The sequence below is a fragment of the Nematolebias whitei genome, chromosome 17 (assembly GCF_014905685.2).
Source record: "Nematolebias whitei isolate Nwh7 chromosome 17, NemWhi1, whole genome shotgun sequence".
Classification (NCBI taxonomy): domain Eukaryota; kingdom Metazoa; phylum Chordata; class Actinopteri; order Cyprinodontiformes; family Rivulidae; genus Nematolebias; species Nematolebias whitei.
The window spans coordinates 42,694,776-42,716,941 of record NC_056514.1 but is presented as its reverse complement, the minus strand read 5'-3'; the positions used below and the strand labels follow the sequence as shown (position 1 = coordinate 42,716,941).

Sequence of the window (22,166 nt, the reverse complement as noted above, 5' to 3'; positions counted from 1 at the left end):
GTAAATTGGCTCACCTAAAGCCTGTTTTCTCTTCAAGAAATATTGTAAATTGAGTTGAGGGACCAACTGATCAAAACAGGTCCATAATTATGGTTCAGAAGATAAGCAAGAGAGTCTTAGAAGCAGTTTCACAGACAGACAGAGCAGTAAAGCAAAGCGGAGAGGGAGGGGAGAAGCGTCTGATCTTGGCAAGAGCAAGTGGTGAAGTGACATATTTTTGATCTTAACAGATCTCCCATCACTGGGTAGGACCCATAATGATATTCTTCTGAATGAAATTTCAGATGTAGAAATTGATAAGGCAATCTCAGCATTAAAGACAAATAAATCACCTGGCACTGATGGCTACCCAGCTGAGTGGTACAAGATGATGAGAGTACCAATTCTCCCCATAATCTAAAAAAGTTAAGTCTGGTCCTCTGGACATTCAAAAAAAAAAAAAAAAAAAACCACAAAAACGCTGAATGACAAGGGGACCAGATTTAGCTTTTTTAGATTTTTCTACCTGGATTATTGAGCATGCGTCAGGAAATTCTTCCCTTAAAGAATGTTTCAATAACATTATAAAGGGTGGTGCCCCTCCCCATCACGGAAAGAGGCCTTTATATCCCTAATTAATAAAGAAGGGAAAAATAAGTTAGATTGCAAGTCTTACAGACCTATTAGTGTTCTCAATGTCAACTAGAAGCTCTTTGCTTCAATTCTAGATAGACAAATGGCAGAGGCTGTCTTTTCTTATAGATGAAAAACAAACAGGTTTTATTAAGGACCGCCAAACACATGACAATATACATAGAACCAGCCACATTATAGAACAAATCATAGAGATTAATTCTAGGACAGTCATTCTGAGCTTAGACACAGAATGCTTTTGACTCTGTTAGCTGGTAATTTCTTTCTCAAACAATGGGCAAATTTGGCTTCTCACATCAGTTTATACAGTGCATTAAGGCACTATATTTGGCTTCAACTGTAATGATACAAAATAAATGGTCTTTCCAACCCAAAAAACTTCAAAGAGGCTGCCACCAAGAATGTCCACTTAGCCCATTCCTATTTAACTTGTTTATCAAACCCTTAGCACAGATGATCAGACAGGACGAAAAACTTAAAGGTATAAACATAAATGGCACAAAGTACAACATTTGTTTATATGCAGATGATGTTTTGGTAACCCTTTTGAACCAAGGTTCTAGCGTACTTCTACTTATAAATGCCTTCAAAATATTTGGATCTCTTTCTGGATACTCTTAATGTTAATAAAACTCAAATTCTTTCTTTCAATTTTGCCCCCACTGAAGACTTAATCAGACAATATGATTTAAACTGAAACTCATCATGTATTTAATACCTGGGGGTGTGTATACCAAGGGACCTCTCCTTTCTTTTTGTTAGCAACTATGAAAATATTACAAAGGAAATTAACAGGGAACTGGACAGATGGGGCTCACTCCCCTTGGACATAGGTGAAAGAATCAGGTCAATTAAAATGGTAATTTAACCTAAATTACTATATCTGTTCAATGCACTACGTATGGAAATTCCCCAAGTCAATTCAGAGAATGGGACAAATGCATATCCAGGTTTGTGTGGAACTAAAAAAACATGCATAAAGTATGCAATCCTTCAGTTGCCGAAGGACAGGGGAGGCTTGGCATTGTCATATCTCAGATATTATTACTTTGCAGCCCAATTAAGACTGCTTGCTCTTTGGTGTGATGAATCCTATGAGGCTAAAAGGAAATGATTAGAGCTCTCCCTGACTGAATTACCATTGCAGTCAGTACTGGGTTGTGTACACTTTGCAAAATCAATTCTACAGTATGGGAACTTCTGTTTACGTACATCCATCAGAATATGGTTACAAATCAGAGATGTTTCAGTTTCTTAGGCAAACTGTGATCTTAGTCTGGCTTGTGTGCAACCCACACTTTCAACCAGCATTTCATGACCATAGATTTAAACAATGGTTGCAACTGGGCATAACAACAGTCAGCAATATTACTTCTAAAGGCTAGATGGATAGTTTTCAAAACCTCTCACTCAAATTTGGTCTAGATAAATGACCTTTTTTTTTTTTTTTAAGATATGCCCAGGTCTGTCACTACTTTGTAAAGGAAATACAGGGTGCACTGACTGAAAAACCCTCCAACCTAGTTCAGATCTTTGTGGATACTTACAAAAGTGGTAATACAAAAAAATGTAGGAAATTAAAAAAAATAATAATTTCAACTAATAATAAAACTCATCTTAATGTGAAAAACAACAGGATAAATATCTAAAAATAAGTACCAGAAGAATTGTGGTTTGAGGGATTTAAATCTCACTTTGGTACCTTCACTTTGTCGCAGTCAGGACCCAGGATGGGTCCTGATCAAGCACAAAGGCAACAGTGGAAAGGAAAAACTCCCTTTTAACAAGAAGAAACCTCCATCAGAATCAGGCTCAGGACAAACAGCCATCTGGTTCAACTGGCTGAGGTTTGAGAGGACAGGAAGGAGAAACAGCTCGTCAATGAAGCTCTTCAAAGAAGAAGGCAGAGGGTTCAGATATGCACTGATAGAAAGCACTGCACGGGAGTTAAAAACTTAACAATCAAACATTTAGGAGGAAGAGCAGGAAACAAAAAAAAAGAAAAATGAAGAACACCAAAAAGACAGAAAGTGGCAAACCAGGCGTAAGAAATTTTTTATTTCAAGTGAAAGAAAAAGTGTGATGAAGACTTCCGCCTTCCGCCCTGGGCGTTGTCTCGCTGGATTTGCTCCAGTAGACTGGCTGGTGAGGGCCGCTAGGCTTCTCCAGCGGGCTGTGGGTGGACGACGCAGTGGACGATGCCGCGCTACTCCGGCGGGCTGTGGGTGGATGACGCCGCGCTACTCCGGCGGGATGTGGGTGGATGACGCGGTGGATGACGCTGCGCTACTCCGTCGGACTATGGGTGGATGACGCCGTGCTACTCCGGCGAGCTGTGGGTGGACGACGCGGTGGACGATGCTGCGCTACTCCGGCGGACTGTAGGTGGACGACGCGGTGGACGACGCTGCGCTACTCCGGTGGGCTGTAGGTGGACGACGCGGACCACAGTTGGACCATCTTGTCGGGGACGTGGGCTCCGGTGAGAGCTGCTGCACTTCTCCATCAGGCTGTGGGTGGACAACGCGGGCTACCATTGGACCGGCTTTGTTGGGGTCGTGGCTCCGGTCTGTAGTTGTTGGATTTGTGTGCCTGCTGGAGCTGACCTTCCATGGCTGGTCCTGCGGACTGTTGGATCCGCTCACCGATCTGGTTATTGTAGCTGCTAGGTCGCAGCTACCAGCTAAAGGTTGGTGAACATTGTGATCAGCCTTCGACTTTCATCTAGCAAACTGAAATCTTAACAACATTAGGACAGAAAATTGATGAAAAATGTCAAATAAACATGGACAAAGGAAGCAAGAATCACTGGTTGGGAATGCGGAAGATATGGAGGAGATTAAGAAATCATTAAACTTTATGAGTGCTGAACTAACAAGGTTAGCATCTCAACAAGAACTCCTGGTTGGATTGATTAATGAAGTAAAACAATTAAAAATACAAATAACTAATAAAGACAATAAAATAGCTGAACTTGAAAAAAGTTGATGATCTGGAGCAAGACGAAAGACTAAATTATCTAGTGATAACTGGACTTGAAGTCAATCGCCAGTCATATGCACAGGTTGCTGCGGGTGCTGACACAACAGGGGATGCACAGCAGGATGAGCTGCGGACTTTGGAGGAGCAAGTGGTGTCTTTCTTCAAACATAAAGACATTGATGTGGACCATGAAGACATCTCTATCTGTCACATCTTGCCCAGTAAAGTCGATAAATCCAAACCATCAATAATTATGAAGTTCATTAGTAGAAAAGCTAGAAATAATGTAATAATGCAGGCAAAAAAATTGAAGGGAACAAAGGTATACATAAATGAACATCTAACAAAGAAAAATGGAAACATTGCACGTAAGGCAAGGTTGTTAAAAAAAACAAAATAAAATAACATCAACATGGACAAGAAATGGAAATGTTTGGATTAAAGTGCGTGAAGGGTCTCAACCAAAAATAATAAAAATACTGAAGGATTTGGAAAAAAGATGATTTTAAGATAAGATGAATTAAAATTCATTTAAATAAATTTGCATCAAAGAAAAAAAAAAGAAAAAAATTGACAAAATGTACAGTCTGAAGAACAAGTACATTTAACCATGACAATATACAAAGACACAGAATCAAAAATATATAGCATTGAAGATGTGATTGATACAGATTTCTTTCCCGTTATAAAAGATTGTAAATATTACAGTGAATATCAGTTTAACGATATCAATATAACAAATGGAGGTCTTTCTATCATTCACTTTAACAGTAAAAGTATAAATGCAAATATATCCAAAATAATAGACTATTTAAAAAAATTAAACAGAACATTTGATATAATAGCACTGTCAGAGACATGGCTCAATGATGTAAATACAAGTATTAATTTTGATGGGTATGAATTATATCATACGAACAGAAAAAGTGGAAGGGGTGGTGGAGTCGCTCTATTTGTTAAGAATGAAGTAAAATGCAAATTGATTAGTGAAATGTCAATAATTGTTGATAATGTAATGGAAATGGTAACAATAGAAATAATAAGCAGGAATGATAAAAACATCATAGTAAGTTGTGCATACAGATCACCAAGCTCAAAGATAGAAATATTTACCGATAAAATCATGGAGCTATTTGAAAAGAACTTCAACAAAAAAAACATTTTTGTGTGGAGACTTTAACATTGATCTAGGAAATTCTTTGGATGCAAATAACACCAGTACATTCATAAACTCAATGTATAGTTTAAATCTTTATCCGTTAATATCCAAACCCACAAGAATTACAACTCACAGTGCCACAATAATTGATAACATTTTCACAAATATAACAAATGGGGATGTGATAGGTGGTATCCTTATTACTGACCTAAGTGATCACTTACCAATCTTTACAATCTACAAAAATGATCAAAATACCATAAAAGCAGAAAATAAAAAGACCAAAATAATAAATACATCTAAAAAAACAGATAGATTAAAAGAGGAATTAGATAAACAAACTTGGGAAAACGTGTATGTTGATGATGTGAATACATCATATAACGAGTTTATGAATATTTTAGAAACTCTATATGAAAAAAATTGTGTGAAAATAAATTATACCAGAAAAAATACTGTTGACCAACCATGGATGACGAAAGGACTGAAAAATGCTTGTAAAAAAAAGAACTATTTGTACTCATGCTTTCTAAAATCAAGAACACAAGAATCTGAAGAAAAATAAGCTGTATAAAAACAAATGAGTAGGAATTATAAGAAAACACAAAATGGAATATTATAGTGGTTTATTAAATAAAAGTAATGGTGATATTAAAGCAACATGGCGAGTAATGAATAATGCTTTGAAGAATCATAAATCAAAGATTGGTTTCTCACAACATTTTGTAAAAGATAATGGTGAAATTTATGATAATGAAATTATTAATGGATTTAATCAATATTTTGTAAATGTTGGATCAAATCTTGCAGACAAAATACCTAACGTAAATAATATAGTGAACCATCCAATTATTAGTTGTGCAAACAGTATTTATCTTAAGGAAATCGACAAAGAAAAAATAATGAATGTAGTAAAAAAATTTACTGATAAGAGATCAAAAGACTGGGTTGATATGGACATGAAGCTGGTGAAGGATATAATGAGTCATATTATTGAGCCTTTTACATATATATGTAATTTATCATTTACAACAGGAACATTTCCAGATCATATGAAAATAGCCAAAGTAATACCTCTTTTTAAGAAAGGTGATAAAAGTACATTTAACAATTATAGACCAATATCCATTTTACCACAGTTTTCAAAAATTTTAGAAAAACTGTTTGTGATTAGATTATACCAATTTATTTATAAACAAAATATTCTGAGTAATAGTCAGTATGGTTTCAGAGCAAAAAACTCTACGTCAATGGCTATCATGGAATTTATGGAACAAATAACTACTGCTATGGATCAAAAACAAAATTGTTTAAGTATTTTTGTTGATTTAAAAAAGGCTTTTGATACGATTGATCATACTATTCTCATTGACAAATTAAGTAAATACGGTGTTAGAGGACCAGCATTACAGTGGGTATCTAGTTATTTAAGAAATAGAAAACAATTTGTGCAAATAAATGATGTAAGATCCAACCTCTGTAATATTACAGGTGGAGTCCCTCAGGGTTCTGTACTTGGACCAAAACTATTTATTCTGTATATTAATGAATTGGTAAAAGTGTCAGATCTCCTTAAATGTATCCTATTTGCTGATGATACCACTTTTTTATTTTGGTAAAGATATGGAACAGATGTTTGAGTTGATGACGGCAGAATTTGTTAAAATACAAGATTGGTTTAAACTAAATAAATTATCATTAAATATAAGTAAAACTAAGTACATGATATTCAGTAAAAGAAAAAGGAAATTATTGATGTTCCATTTACGATTGATGGTGTTAAGATTTGTTGTGTTAGTGAAATGAAGTTTTTGGGTGTTGTCATTGATGACAAATTGACGTGGAAATATCACATAAATTCTGTAAGGATAAAGATAGCCAAATCTATTGCAGTATTATACAAAGTCAGGAACTTGTTAAATGATAAAGCCCTGTATTTGTTATATAACACAATTATTGTCCCACATATAATTTACTGTATTGATGTTTAGGGAAAAGCATGTAAAACATTTACGGAACCTGTTTTCTTGCTGCAGAAAAGAGCAGTAAGAATAATCACTAGAAAACTTTACTGTCACCCATCTAGCACATTATTTCATCAACTGAAAATATTGAAGTTCCATGACTTGGTGGATTATAATATTTTACTAGTTATGTTTAGAGCTCATATAAATGAACTACCTGTGAATATCCAAATAAATTTCATTAAGCGACAAAGCTGTTATAATCTCAAGGGAAAGGAAATATTTGTTAAACCAAGATATAGAACCAGTTTGAAGGGTCGGTCAACCTCAATCCAGGGAATTAGATTGTGGAATGGTTTGAAAACTGAAGTGAAAAATGCAAAAACAACTATTACTTTTAAGAAAATAATTAAAAATGGACTACTGCAAAAATATATATGAAATACTGTTATGTATGTTGCATTATAGTTCGAAAATTATAGTGAATTGTTCTTTTTTTCTTTTTTGTTTGTTTAGGTACTTACAGATGATTGTTTGATTTGAATTATTGTAAGAGGGGGCAGATAAAATAAGATTTTTTTTTCTTCCTTCTGCTACCCTTCATTTTATTTATATATTATATAAACTTAGTTTGTACTATTGTTTTTTGTGTTGTATTTTAAAATGAATAAATTTAATTTAAAAAACTGTACTACTAACTCACTCACCTGGAAAGATTTCTGTTGGCAAAGCTTGATCCATTTTTTTTAATTACACCTGTATGGAAATCAAAGATAACGGCTGTGCAGCCCTCCTGCTGGAGGGAATGTGGATCTATTCAGGCAGATCATGCTAATATATTCTGGTCATGTCCAGGCAATGCTTTATTTGAGCCGGATCCTACTGGAACAAGATGCGGGAACTCCCTCATTTTGACCGGGTCCGTTTTGGCAACTGTTTGCTCAGATATGGCAACTCAAATCTCCGCCCCTAAAAGTCCAAAAATAAAAATATAGTAGTGTAATGAAGTTTTTACAAATGTAGGTAACGTAGATGTTTAACAACCCGTTAAAATAGGCTAAACAAAAATGCAGGAAATTCTACTTTATTCAAAAATTTAAGGAGGAGGAGGACTTACAAGCTCCCTCCACTTCCCCCGATCCCAATCCCCCCCACACATTTTTTTCACATTCTGTGATAGATGACAATGTTTGTAAGAAGTGATATTTACCTGTGAAACTCCTTCATGTATGCTTGTTTTTATGTTTTGTTTTGATTTCCTATTCATTTGTTTGGTTTCTATACTTCTCTGTTAAATGCCAAAAAAAGTGTGAAAAATAAATAATAAAGTTAAAAAAGAACACTGCTCAGGTTCAAATCAGAGAGGCTGTTCATCCCAATCACGCCCCTCCAGGTCACACTGCCATTACCCACATGGGCATTGAAGCAGAATAAAGGAATCCCCAGCACCCCTGCTAATGACTCCAGGAAGGCCAGATACTCTGACTTGCCATTTGGCGCATAGGCACAAACCACAGTCAGAACCCATCTCCCAATCCAATGGCACAGAAAAGTGACCCTATCATCCACCAGGGAAATCTCCAACACACAGCAGGCTAAAAGTAGCCTCACACCAGCTTGGTGCTTCTCACCATGGGCAACTCCAGAGTGGAATAAAGTCCAGCCCCTCTCAAAGAGATTTGTTTCTGGAACCCATGTTGTGTGTTGAGGTGAACCCAACTGTATCTAGTCTGTACAAATAAACCTCATGCAAAAGCTCAGGTGCCTTCCCCACCAGAGAGTTTATGTTCCATTTCCCAAGAGCCAGCATCTAAACCTGCACTTTTAAACCTGGCTTAGAAGTAAGCCGGAGTCAGAGCACCAAGGCTCCCATCTTCGGCCACCGCCCATGGCATCATGAACCCAACTTTTATGGTCCCTCCTGTAAGTGGTGGGCCCACAGCAAGGCAAACCCATGTTGCTCCTTTGGGATGAGCCTGACTGGGTCTCATGGATACAGACCTAGAAAGCCTTGCCAATGAGCCCCTCCACTGGCTCCATGGTGAGGCCCCGGTAACCCATGTCCAGGTCAGAATGTGTCCATTATTTCTCTTTTTCTTCTTTTCTTAATGTTCAGAGTTGAACAGGCAGATAACCCAAGGGAATAATCTCCTCCGTGTGCTTTCTGAGCTTTCTCTCAAGCAGTGAAACTTTCAGCCTGATGGCAAGCAGAGAGACAAGTGAATGTCTGGGTTGGTTGGGTTGTTTGAGGATCTCCTGAGCATTTGACCTACACTTTTTATAATAAATGGCCTGCAGGTCTGGGAGAGCTGTTCTGATGGACTGCTCAGCAGAGCAGACCACCCTCTTGAGAGCCTTCAAGTCCTCATTGTTGCAGTTGCCCATCCAGTTGATGATGCTCCCGCTCAAGATGCTCTCAATGGTGCAGGTTTAGAAGTTCCTAATCACCTTGGGTAGGATACTCTGAGACATAAAGACGGTTACAAAGTCGGCCTTCTACCACCTGAAGAACATTTCCAGGGTTAAAGGACTAATTTTGCAGCAAGGGCTAGAGAAACTTGTCCACACATTTATCTTTAGTCACATTGGTTACTGCAACAGTGTCTTCACAGGTCTGCCTAAAAATAATCAATCAGACAGCTGCAACTGATCCAGAATGCTACTGCTCACGTTCTCACTAAAACCAGGAAGATGGAGCACATCGTCCCAGTTTTAAAATCCCTACACTGGCTCCCAGTAGCTCACAGAATAGATTTTAAAATATTCTTGTTAGTTTATAAATCACTGAATGGCTTAGCACTAGGGCTGCAACAATGAATCGATAAAAATTGATAAAAATTAATTATTAAAAGTGTTGGCAACGAATTTCATTATCGATTCATTGTGTCGCGCGATTAAGCTTCTTTCACGGCACTGCAGAGCAATTTTGTTCACCTACAGTTCATTGTCAATGTTGACTGACAGAAAAAAGTTAAAAATAAATAAATTAAAAAAACTCTGCAACGCAAGTTGAACAGAGCGAGGAGGGAGGCAGAAGCAGAGCAGAGGCAGTGTTTTAAAAGGAAATTAAGTAAATTTTACAAATGACCGACGCAGCGAAAACTGTTCAGAATCAGTTTATTATTGCCATGTCAATGAACGAGTTTCACAAACTAGGAATTTGCTTCGAAATAAGGTGTGAATAGTAATAAAGTAAAATAAAGTAAAAATGAAAACATTACATAAGACATAAGACCTGTGTACACCAACAAATAAAGTAAAAATAAAAACAACATAAAACGTGTACACCCATACAATAGAAAACAATAAAAAAGCTTAGAAAACAGTACAGATGGCGTATTCAATTATAATACAGATGTAATGTGACCAAAGCAGAAATTATGAGGTAGCATTATGAGTGTTCAGGAGTCCAACAGCAGAGGGGAAGAAACTGTTCTTATGTCGGGAGGTTCTGGTCCGAATGGACCGAAGCCTCCTGCCTGAGAGGAGTGGTTCGAACAGACCGTGTGCAGGGTGAGGAGGGTCAGCTGTGATCCGACCTGCTCGCCTCACAGTCCTGGAGACGTACAGGTCATGGAGGGATGGAAGGCTGCAGCCGATCACCTTCTCAGCTGAGCGCACAACGCGCTGCAGTCTCAGTCTGACCCTGGCAGTGGCCCCGGCGTATCACACCGTGATGGAGGAGCTGAGGATGGACTCGATGATGGCCGTGTAGAACTGCACCATCAGCTTGGCCGGCAGCTTGGCCTTCTTCAGTTGTCGCAGGAAGTACAGTCTCTGCTGGGCCTTCTTGATGAGGGATCTGATGGTCGGTTGAGGTCCTGGGTGATGGTGGTGTCGAGGAACCGATAAGAGTTCGCAGTGGTGATGGGGGTATCATTACAGGTGGGGGGGGGGGGGGGGGGCAGGGGGGCTGTGGCTTTCCTGAAATCCACAATCATCTCCACTGTCTTCCGGGCATTGAGTTCCAAGTTGTTGCAGCTGCACCAGGTCACCAGCCGGTCCACCTACCTCCTGTATGCAGACTCATCACTGTCCGAGATGAGCCCGATGAGGGTGGTGTCATCTGCAAACTTAAGTTTCACAGAGGTGAAAGCCTCCACAGAGCCTCCACAGAGCCACAGAGGCTGGAGGTGCAGCAGTTGGTGTACAGGGAGAAAAGCAGGGGGGAAAGTACACAGCCCTGTGGAGATCCTGTGCTTACAGTCCGAGTGTCTGAGACAGATCTCCCCAGCCGCACGCACTGACTCCGGTCTGTCAGGAAGTCTGTGATCCACCTGCAGGTGGAGTCAGGTACATGGAGCAGGGAGAGCTTGTCTTGGAGCAGAGCAGGGAGGATGGTGTTAAATGCAGAGCTGAAGTCCACGAACAAGATCCTGGTGTAGGTTCCTGGGGAGTCCAGGTGCTGCAGGATGAAGTGAAGAGCCAGGTTTATTGCGTCATCTACAGACCTGTTGGTCCTGTAGGCAAACTGCAGGGGGTCCAGGAAGGGGTTGGTGATGGACTTGAGGTGAGATGAAACCAAGCGTTCAAAGGTTTTCATGACTACAGACGTGAGAGCTACAGGTCTGTAGTCATTTGGTCCTGTGACACGTGGCTTCTTGGGGACAGGGACAATGATGGAGGACTTGAAACAGGCTGGGACGTGGCATGACTCCAGAGAAGAGTTGAAGATCCCTGTGAAGACTGAAGCCAACTCTCCAGCACAATGTCTCAGCGTGGAGGGTGACACAAGGTCTGGACCTGCAGCCTTATGTGTATTCAGCCTTTTAAAAAGCCTCCTTACTTCATCCTCTTGTACAGAGATAGCAGGGGGTTGTCGAGGGCAGTCCCAAGTGGTTAAACCAGTTGGGCTGGGGTTGGTGTGGAGGATGGAGGAATGCGAGTCCATGACTTCAAAGCGTGAATAGAAGTCGTTCAGATCGTTTGCCAGTTTGAGATTGTCTGTAGAATGAGGTGCTCTGGGCTTGTAGTTAGTTATCTCTTTCAGCCCCTCCAGACAGAGGCAGAGTCGTTTGCAGAGAATTGTTGTTCCAGCCGTGTGTTGTACCTGGATTTAGCCTTCGACACCTCCCTGCTAAATCCATACTTTGCACGTCTGTAGTTGTCTGTCCCTCTCTCTGAAAGCAGCCTCCTTCTGCTGACAAAGCTGTCAGTTTGGATGTGAACCAGGGTTTATCATTATTGAAAATGACTCGAGCGTGATGGGATGATGCTGTCCTCACAGAAATGTATACATGACGTTACAGTGTTTGTGTATTCGTCTAGACTGTCTGTAGAAGCCCTGAACAGGTCCCAGTCTGTGGTGTCCAAACACATGCGTAGCTCCTCCACAGCTTCACTGGTCCACTTTTTGGATGTCCTCACCACAGGTTTGGAGAGCTTCAGTCTCTGTCTGTATGCAGGTATGAGGTGAATCATCTCATAATCTGAGAGACCCAGGGCAGCACGAGGCACAGCACGATAAGCACCGCTCACTGTGGTGTAACAGTGATCCAGCGTGTTTCCTTCTCTGGTTGGGCATTTAATAAACTGTTTATATTTAGGTAGTTCATGCCTGAGGTTTGCTTTGTTAAAATCTCCAAGGATAATAACAAGGGAGTCCGGAAAAGTCCGCTCTACACTCGTAATCTGGTCTGCGAGCGCGCGCTCAGCCTCGTGCACGTCTGCGCACGGTGGGATGTAAAGAGCAGCCAGAGTGAATGAAGTGAGCTCATGTGGAGAGTAAAACGGTTTGCAGTTTATGAAGAGATATTCCAGAGAAAGAGAGCAGTGCTGGGAGATCACAGTCACGTCGGAGCACCAGGCATTGTTGATAAAAAAAAAAACAGACTCCTCCACCTTTCTTCTTTCCTCCGGAAATTTCCCGCTGTCTGTCAGCACGGAGGAGCTGGAATCCCTCTAGATCGAGTGCGGAGTCCGGGGTCTGCTCGTTGAGCCATGTCCCCGTGAAGCACAGCACACAGGAGGAGGAAAAAATCGCTGTTCCTTCTCATCAGCAGCGCTATCTCGTCCATTTTGTTGTAGAGGGAACGGACGTTGGAGAGGAATATCCCAGGTAAAGGTGTGCGTGTACCGCGCCTCCGGAGACGCACGAGCGCTCCGGCTCTTCTGCCCCTCCTGCAAAGTCTCGCTCTTTTGGCCAAAAAGTGCACAAGTTCTGCAGCAGGCACTAAAAAAACTGGAGTAATGTCCTCATGGGTTGTGATTCTGAAGTTTAGTAGCTCCTCGCGAGTGTAGGAACACACAGACACATGATTAACGCACAAAAACAGAAAAAGCAGAGCGCACCAGAATGCCAGGGCGACCGTACATGGCGCCATCTTGGAACCCAAGTTCGACCCAAGTCCTCCAAAGTGGCAGCACTTCACAAAGATAAAAACTGCGTAACATGCAGCTTTGAAAAGTGACGACACGGGAGAACCACAGAGATAAACGTAAACGTGTCGGAGTCACGAGGAGGATGAAGGAGCAGTAGCAGATACAACTCGTCTCACTCCCAACTAGTCATGTGTTGGCAGGTGAGTGTCTACAATATTCACATTTGTTCTGTTTCCAAATGAGAAAACGTAACGTCAGTCTCTCTGGTAGCTGAAGCTGCTGCTTGTTTGTTGTCTGATTAATGATGGTGATAGAGAACGTGCATAACTTTTTATTTAATGTAATTTGTACAAGCAGTGTTTAAATGTGATTTATAAATAAATCTAACCCAAAGATAATAATTTAATGATTAAGCTTTAACTTTTAATTTGCTGGCAAAGTCTGAAGACACTGCAGGTATGGCAGGATGTGTGTGGGTGTGGGTGTGTGTGTGTGTGTGTGTGTGTGTGTGTGTGTGTGTGTGTGTGTGTGTGTGTGGGTGTGTGTGTGTGTGTGTGTGTGTGTGTGTGTGTGTGTGTGTGTGTGTGTGTGCATGTGTGTGTTTAGCTACTTTTGCCTGAACCTAACACTGTAAGTGAAACAACACATTTCTTGAGTTGCTGTAAATTATGCTATAATACATGTATATTCTCTCATTCCAGAAAACAACAACAAACGCAGCCTTCATGATGGAAAGATATCATGGACACTACAGCAAGCAGCTGTCTTCACTGAAAGCATAGGGTTGGGTACCTTTCTAAAAAAAAAAAAATTTGGTATCGGTACCTTCACTTCGGTGTCGGTTCCTGGACGGTTCTTTTTTCGGTACCAATTTTGTAATTACTATTAATTCTAACAAGAATAAAATGACGTTACACATTACAGTACAAATTGTGAGTTTTATTTTTTAACTTAGGTATTTTTCTATTCCAAGCAGTTTTCTTACATAAAAAAACCCAAATAATTTCCAGCCTTGGTTGACCACTTAGGTCTTCTGGTTCTGGTCTGCTCTGCATCCCCAGAACCAGAACCAAACATTGAGAAGCAGCATTCATTTTCTATGCCCCACAAGTCTGGAACAAACTACCAGAAAACTGCAAAACAGCTGAAACAGAGAGTTCCTTTAAATCAAGGCTAAAAACCCACCTGTTGCTTTTTAACTACAATAAATGGAACATCGACAAACATATTTGATGGCACTTGACAACATGTGATGTTTGTTACTGGTTTCTCATTTGGTGAGTGTGTTTTTATGACTTAATTTTGTGTTTTTCTGATGTAAAGCACTTTGAGCTGCCTTGTTGCTGAAATGTGCTATACAAATAAACTTGATAGACTGATTGATTGATTGAGGCATCTGAGGTAGAAGTTGATGATGTCTGGCTTTCTTGGCTGTTCTTTTTACATATTTGTTCTTTTTAGTTTCTCAAAACATTTCATCAACACTGTTATGAGCTATGGGATGGTAATCATTTGGGCACTTAAGGTGAGTTTTCTTGGGGATAGGGACCATGACAAACTTTTTAAAGTCTGGCAGCATCATGCTATGGTACCAGTGCACTGTACAAAGGGGATAGAATCAAGAAGGAGAACTAACTCTAAATTATTCAACTTTATCTTAGATCAAGTTAGATGTTTGAATTTTGGAAATAATTGGGTGTTCCAACAGGAACAAACGTATAACAGAACTGCTTTGTGTTTTGGATAATAGCCCAGAAATGCAGCGTTGATGTGTATATTTCCTAGTGAACTGGCTGTTAACTTAGCTCACACTTTCATTGAAATGTTTTACATGTTCAGCAAAGATTTGTTTCCCTGGTGTTATCTACCCATATCTCAACCAGAGACTCATGGTGGTTTCCTCATAGGAGGTATAAAGATTATCCACAATGAGTTAGGAGGACCAATGGTACATCTGTGCTTCCATCTTGAAAAAATTGTTCGATTTAAAATAAGTGATGTGGACTGAAAAGTCTAGCAGGGTACAGATCTGGTTTCAGTTCAAGGGCTTGTCAGAGGTTACCAGGTGATTTTATTTAAGCACAGAGTGTCAGATGACTTTTTTGTCATGTTACCCTGTTGTTAACATGTTGTTTTTCTGTAGAATCTATCCAACGAGGAGCAGGTGGTTGTAATCCATGCAAGGACTGTGTTAACTCTGGCAGAAAAGGTAAACAGCTGAATTCATCTGAACTAAAACCTTTAAATGTGTTTATATATATATATATATATATATATATATATATATATATATATACACAACACATTTAATTTAGGGGTGCAGAAAAAAATAGATTTTTTAAAGAATCTAGATTCTTAGTCCTGGCGATTCTGGATAGTTTCTAAAAGCCCATAAATCGATTTTAAAATGCATTTTTTTATAATTTTTTCTGCTCTTACTCCCCGTTCGCCCGCCGTAGAATTGAGCTGTGTAAGCCACCATACAGCAAGCTAGTTAGCCAGCTCCCGTTATCTGAATGGAGCCTGCTAGCATGGAGGAGGGAGACAGCGCGATTCAACCCGCCTCTTCGTCTTTAAAAATCTTTTTAGATCCTACAATGTTCCAGGGGAAGACGGAGCTTAACAAGAGCACGGTTGTTTACAAGAAGCATAAAATAAAATTGCAGTACAGTATTTTGGAAATACGACAAAATGCACGAAAGATGAAAGTGAAGCAGCCGACCAGCGAACTCCGCAACAAACTTCCAGGCTTCCCCAAAGGCTGCAAAGATTTCCTTCTCCATCTCCTGCTATATCACAAAGGATTTATGAGCAGACAGCTTAGTGGAAGGTGAGGGGTTTAGGTTTATTTTTAATACGCTGGATCCAAAGTATGTTGTTCCTTCACGTAGCTTTTTTTTTTTTGCGATAAAGCAGCACCACAACTTGACCATGAAACAACAAATGATGCAACTGCAGCTCAAAGGTAACTGTTTTTTTCTCATATTATACTAAAACTTATAGACAAGTCGAACAACAAACTTAATGTAATTTGTCTTTTTAACAGTTGAAGAGAGGCCAGATGAGGCATCGACTGGAGCCAGTTCTAAATGATACAATGTGGTTTATAAATTACAGTTCAGAAGAGGTTTTTGTGCAAACTTGCACAGGTTTTGAAATTTTGTTAAATATTTACTAACTATGAATCAATATGGTTAAGACTGAAGTCTGTATATTTTATATTAGGTTAAGTTTTGAAAATATAACAAATGTTAGAGCAATATGGTTAAAAATACCTGTGAAGTCTATTTAATTTAGAGTTAAAGGTTAATATACTATGTATGGTAGGCTGAAGTCGGTTTACTTTTGTATTTATATATTTTGAATTATTTGTCTGTGATGGACTGGAGACCTCTCCAGGTGTACCCCGCCTCTCACACAGTGATGGCTGATATGGGCACCAGTGACCCCCGTGACTCGAAAAGGAAGAAGTGGATAAAGATGATGGATGGATGAATTATTTGTTCGTAATTTTTTTTTAGTTTATTTAATTTTTTTTTTTTTGGGGGGGGGGGGTGGAAATTCAGTCAACTAAGCTAACCTAATACTGGTAATTTAAGTTAGAGAATTTTATGCACTCATATTTTTTTCCTATGTTTGGTATAAATATAAAATGAATAAAAAATATTTGATACAGTAAGGAACCTAAAATGATTGTTTTAAATAGATGTTCTATTTGTTTACATTGTTGTTTAATCTTTTCAGCTCGTCAGTTTTAAAATTGAAACAAAATTTATGACCATTTCAATAGAAAAATAGTTTCTGAATCGAAAAATCAATTTTGAATCATATCGTGACACCAAAAATAAGAATCAAATCTGATCGCCAGACACAGAGATTCGCACCCCTAATTTAATCTATGTGTACATGTCACCGCATATTTAATGTTTTCTATGTGTTTGAAATATAGTATTACCTACAAAAGGAACAGCTAAAAATTTTCTTCTCAACTTTTTTTACATTATAAACCATTTGATGTCCCTGTGCAGTAATCTGGTCACCTTGTTACATGTTCTACTGATGCATGGTCAATAGTCCAGGTAGAAAAATATAACAAGGTTGAATCAGGTCCTCTGGATAGATTTTTCTTTGTTGAAACTTTGTCTTTTATCCATTCATTCAACCTTTATTTATACAGGTTAGTCTCATTGAAGCTCAAGGACTCATTTTCTAGATAGAGCTGTTTTAAACAAAGAACTTTAATTACAGATAACAATAGACAACCATATAAAAAGCATATAAAATGAAATGTAAATAGAAGAAATGAAATAAAAACAAAACAAAAGCAGTTGCATTAAAAAGCGATGTAAAATACTAAAAACAGGAACATGTCTGCGTTGATTTTTGCCATGAACTTAGAAGTTGTTTAAAACCCTTTAGAGAGGTCAAGGTTGAGAGTTTCAGATCTTTTTGCACGCCTATTTCAGTCCGCACTGAGGGAACACTGAAAGTAATAATGTCCTGAGAGCGCACACTGTAGCTGCACTCACACAATGACAAGTAGGAGCAGATATATGAAGGCCACAGACCAAGAAGTGATTTAAAGATGAAAAGTGTGAAAGTCTGTGTGAAGTTAATGACCAAATGACCAGTGAATACAGGGTGCAGTGGTGGGTACGATAGTTATAGCCAGTTATGAATCTTAGCACACTGTGATAGATAGCGTCCAGCATCTGCAGGATGCTTGCAAGAGCATTCATGTAAATAATGCCACCATAGTCAATGTAGGGGAGGAATGTAGCAGTTACAAGGTGTTTCCTAGCATTCAGTTAGACAGGATTGATTTCTAAAAAAGAAACCCAGTTTTACTTTCAATTTCTTTACCAAGTTTTCAACATGAGGCTGAAGAGAGACCAAAATACCCACATATTTATAAGAATTGGTGAATTCAATAGGGACACCATTCAAAGATAAAATAGAAGGAATGACTGGTGGAACCGACTTCCTGTTTGAAAACAAAATCCCTTTGGTTTTATCCGCATTTAGCACAAGTTTGATACGGAACAAATCTGACTGATTGATGTCGAAATCAGAATGTAAAAGCTGGAAAACCATAGCCACTTGAAAGTGAAATAGTTTTCCGCAATCTCAAATCCATCAACCCTTCTGCCCTTTCTGCTCTTGTCACCACCAAACTGGCAATCTCCCCTCCCCCACTGACTGATAACCCCTCAGAACTAGTCACCTATAACAACAGCACTCTCTCCTCTTGTCTTGATGATCTACAGTAGCTCCTATTAAAACCAAAACTGTCTCCTACACCCACACTGCCCCATGGTACACCTCTGAGCTCCATAAAATGAAATCATGTAAGCGTCAACTTGAGAGACTGTATATGAAATCTGGTCTAAAAGTCCATCTCCAAATCAGAGTCAGAGTCAGAGATTCTTTGTCGTTCGCACCACATGTGGTACATGTGGTAAAACCAAATTATGTACTCAGGGTCCCAGTTACATCCAACAATAAAATGGAAAATAAAAACAATAATAACATCTAAGATATGAACTAAGAAAAACATCAGCTAAATAATACACTAAGCAGTAATAGCATAAAAACATTACGTCAAACAGCAGCACGAACATGAGTCTGTGTGAGCAGATGAGCACGAATGAACACAGCAACATGAAACAGATCAGCAGCAAGATGATTAGATTTTTCACAATGATTATCCTGGTTAGATATTCATGAGTCCAACAGCCTCAGGTTAGAAGCTGTTCCTCAGTCTAGTGGTTCTGCACTTAATTCTATTTCTGGTAATTCTACTTCCGGTAAGTTAGCGCCCGTGTACATGGCTTGCAATCCACCTCTGCTAATGGTATTCGGATTATTTCTGTTTTGTTCATTTTATAACTGTGACAAACTCACTTCTGGTGTATGACTGACAACAGCTTCTGGATCTTCCTTTTTTCTACGGTTGATGTCGCTCATTTGGAACAATATGAGCGGGAGTTGTCGGTGCATGGACCGACCCGAAGGGGCTGTTATTGAAAACCTCTGGCCATTAGCACGCGCAAACTTCATCGCTGCTGGCTCTACTTTGGACAGTATCCAGATGTGTTTTGGCAATGAAAGATCTGTTACCAACAAAACTTTTATCCTCATGGACTACTTTCAAGAGCACGATTTGGACTTTTTCTGCTTCACAGAGACTTGGATGTCTCCGGGTGAGTCCAGTGCCTGTCAATTGCCACCGATCTGTCTGTATTTTAACGCACTGCGGAAAACAGGCCGGCGCGGTGATGGATTATTAACAATATTCAAACCAACTTTTGACTGTAAACAACTGCCCATCCCAGTTTCCTGCGCCAGCTTTGAGCTGAGCGTCTTTGAATTCAGCCATTCGCCTCCGACGTTATTTGCACTCGTCTACCGCCCACCTCGATTTAAGGATTTCATAAATTAGTTTTCTGACTTCATGGCTGAAATCACACCAAAATATAATCATGTTTTCATTATTGGGTTCCTTAATTTGCATGTGTGCTGTCAGGAGAAGCCCTTGGTTAAGGACTTTTTAGATGTGTTGGACTCATTTAATCTAACTCAGCATGTAAACGGTCCCACCCAAGAGCGTGGACATACACTGGACCTTGTTTTAACTCATGATGTGACCGTTAGTAATCTTGAAATTGGTGATAATGTTTTTTCAGACCACATGCCAGTCCGATTTGAGTTCACCCTCCCCCATCTAACTCCTAAGCCGTGCATTCGTGCACATCGCAGCCGGACCATTAACCACTTCACTGCCGCACGTTTCACAGATGTTTATAACTTTGAAATGATAATTCAGCTCCCAGTGTTTCTCACCACCACTGAGGAGCTGACATCCCAGTTCAACTCTGTCTGCTTAAAGACCATGGATCATGTCGCTCCTGTTAAAACTAGAAAATCAAAACTCAGAGCAGAACCTTGGCTGAGTGACGTCACCAAGGCCGTTAGGCAGCAATGTAGGAGGGCAGAGCACAAGTGGAGGAAAGACAGGCTGAAGGTCTCTTTTCAAAGACTTAAAGAAAGTTTGCACCTTTATCAGAAAGCAGTGAAACCTGCTTAATCCAAATATTTTTCTGATATCATAACCTATCATATCATATCATATGGGCAGCATGGTGGCACAACTGGTAGAGCTGCTGCCTCTCAGCGAGCAGGTCCTTGGTTCAAACCCCGGTCCAGGGGCCTTTCTGGGTGGAGTTTGCATGTTCTCTCCGTGCATGTGTGGGTTTTCTCCGGGTGCTCCGGTTTCCTCCCACAGACCAAAAACATATATGTTAGGCTGAATGGCAACTCTAAATTGTCCCTAGGTGTGAGTGAGAGAGTGAATGGTTGTCTCGTTTGTGTCAATGTGGCCCTGTGATGGACTTGAGACCTGTCCAGGGTGTACCCCACCCCTCGCACAGTGATTGCTGGACATGGGCACCGGCGACCCCCGTGACCCAAAATGGAATAAGCGGGTAAAGATAATGGATGGATGGATGGATGAATGGATCATTTCATATCATAAACTCTTGCAACCCACGTGTCCTTTTCTCCACCCTAAACTCTGTTCTCAACCTCACTGAACCATCACCTCTGGAAGCCTTGACTGAGCTGTGCGACAATTTCCTACATGTCTTTTTGGAAAAAATTGCGACCACCCGGGCCCTCATTTCCCTTCCAACTCATGACCCATCCATCCCACCTCAATATGTAGCTCTATTTGACCATTTTGAACCCATCACTCCATCTTCTCTAGAGCCAGTCATTTGCAGCTTGAAACCTTCTGGTTCCCCCTTTGATGTGGTCCCCCCTCGACTACTAAAGGAAGTTTTTCCTACTTTAGGTCCGTCTATTCTGCCTATAGTAAACAGTTTATCTGGCGTAGTGCCAAAAACCTTTAAACATGCTGCTGTCCAGCCTCTCCTAAAAAAATCAAACCTTAACCCCTCAGTCGTGTCCAACTTCCGACCTGTCTCCAGACTCCCATTTGTTTCTAAAATACTGGAGAAAATAGTCGAGTCCCAGTTAGGAATGCACGATATAAACGGTATACGGTAGAAACGATAGAAATATAGCCTACGATAGAGATCTGTCTTCTACCGGCTATCAATCAACCTTTATTTATACAGGTAAATCCCATTGAGCCTCGAGGACTCATTTACAAGAGAGACCTGATTTCAACAAAGAAAGATGACAACAATGGACAACAGCAACAACAATAAACAGTTATAAAAAAAAGCATACTACAGTTTTTTTTTTTAACAAATAGGATGGCTAAAAGGAAAAGGTAACAAAACAAAAAAACAGCTAGTTTCCAAGACAAATGTAGAAAACTAAAAACAGGAACATGTCAGCATTGGACCCTGCCAGGTGTCCAACAGATTCTTAAAGACACTTAGAGAGGTCAAGGTCGAGAGCTTCAAATCTTTTTGTAAGATATTCCAGGAAACAGGAGTGGAATAGGAGAAGGCCCTTTTGCCTAGTTCAGTCCTCATTGAGGGAACACTGCAGGTAATAATATCCTGAGAGCGCACTCCGTAGCTGCACTCACGCAGAGACATGTAGGAGGAGATGTATGAAGGCAACAGACCAAGAAGTGATTTAAAGATGAAAATATACCAGTGAGAGAGTCTGCGTCAAGTTAATGATGTCCAGTTAACCAGTGAATACAGTGTGCAGTGGTGGGTACGATAATCACAGCCAGTTATGAATCTTAGTGCACCATGATAGACAGCATCCAACATCTGCAGGGTTCTTGTAGGAGCGTTCATGTAAATAATATCACCATAATCAATTGAGGGAAGGAAAGTCACAGATACAAGGCGTTTTCTAGCATTCATGGTTAGATAGGATTTGTTTCTGAAAAAGAAACCCAGTTTAACTTTCAGTTTCTTTATCAAGTTTTCCACATGGAGCTTAAAAAAGAGATGCGAGTCGACCAAGATACCCAAATATTTATAGGAATCAACAAACTCAATGGGGACACCATTTGAGGATAAAATTGGAGGAAGAACTGCTGGGACCAACTTCCTATTTGAAAAAAGCATCCCTTGTAAGGATGTTAGTTTTCTGTGGCCCGGTGTGTCTGTTTCCCTCGT

The 22,166-nt window shown here is 39.9% G+C and overlaps 1 protein-coding gene across 1 annotated transcript in view; it reads left to right on the top strand.

Moving 5' to 3' along the window:
- LOC119423588 (janus kinase and microtubule-interacting protein 3-like) overlaps nt 1-22,166 on the top strand; it is a 185,403-nt gene that overhangs the window by 68,706 nt on the left and 94,531 nt on the right. Inside the window, exon 10 of the mRNA XM_037690987.1 lies at nt 15,203-15,268. Coding sequence (XP_037546915.1) covers nt 15,203-15,268 — 66 coding nt within the window. The remainder of the gene's footprint in view (nt 1-15,202; nt 15,269-22,166) is intronic.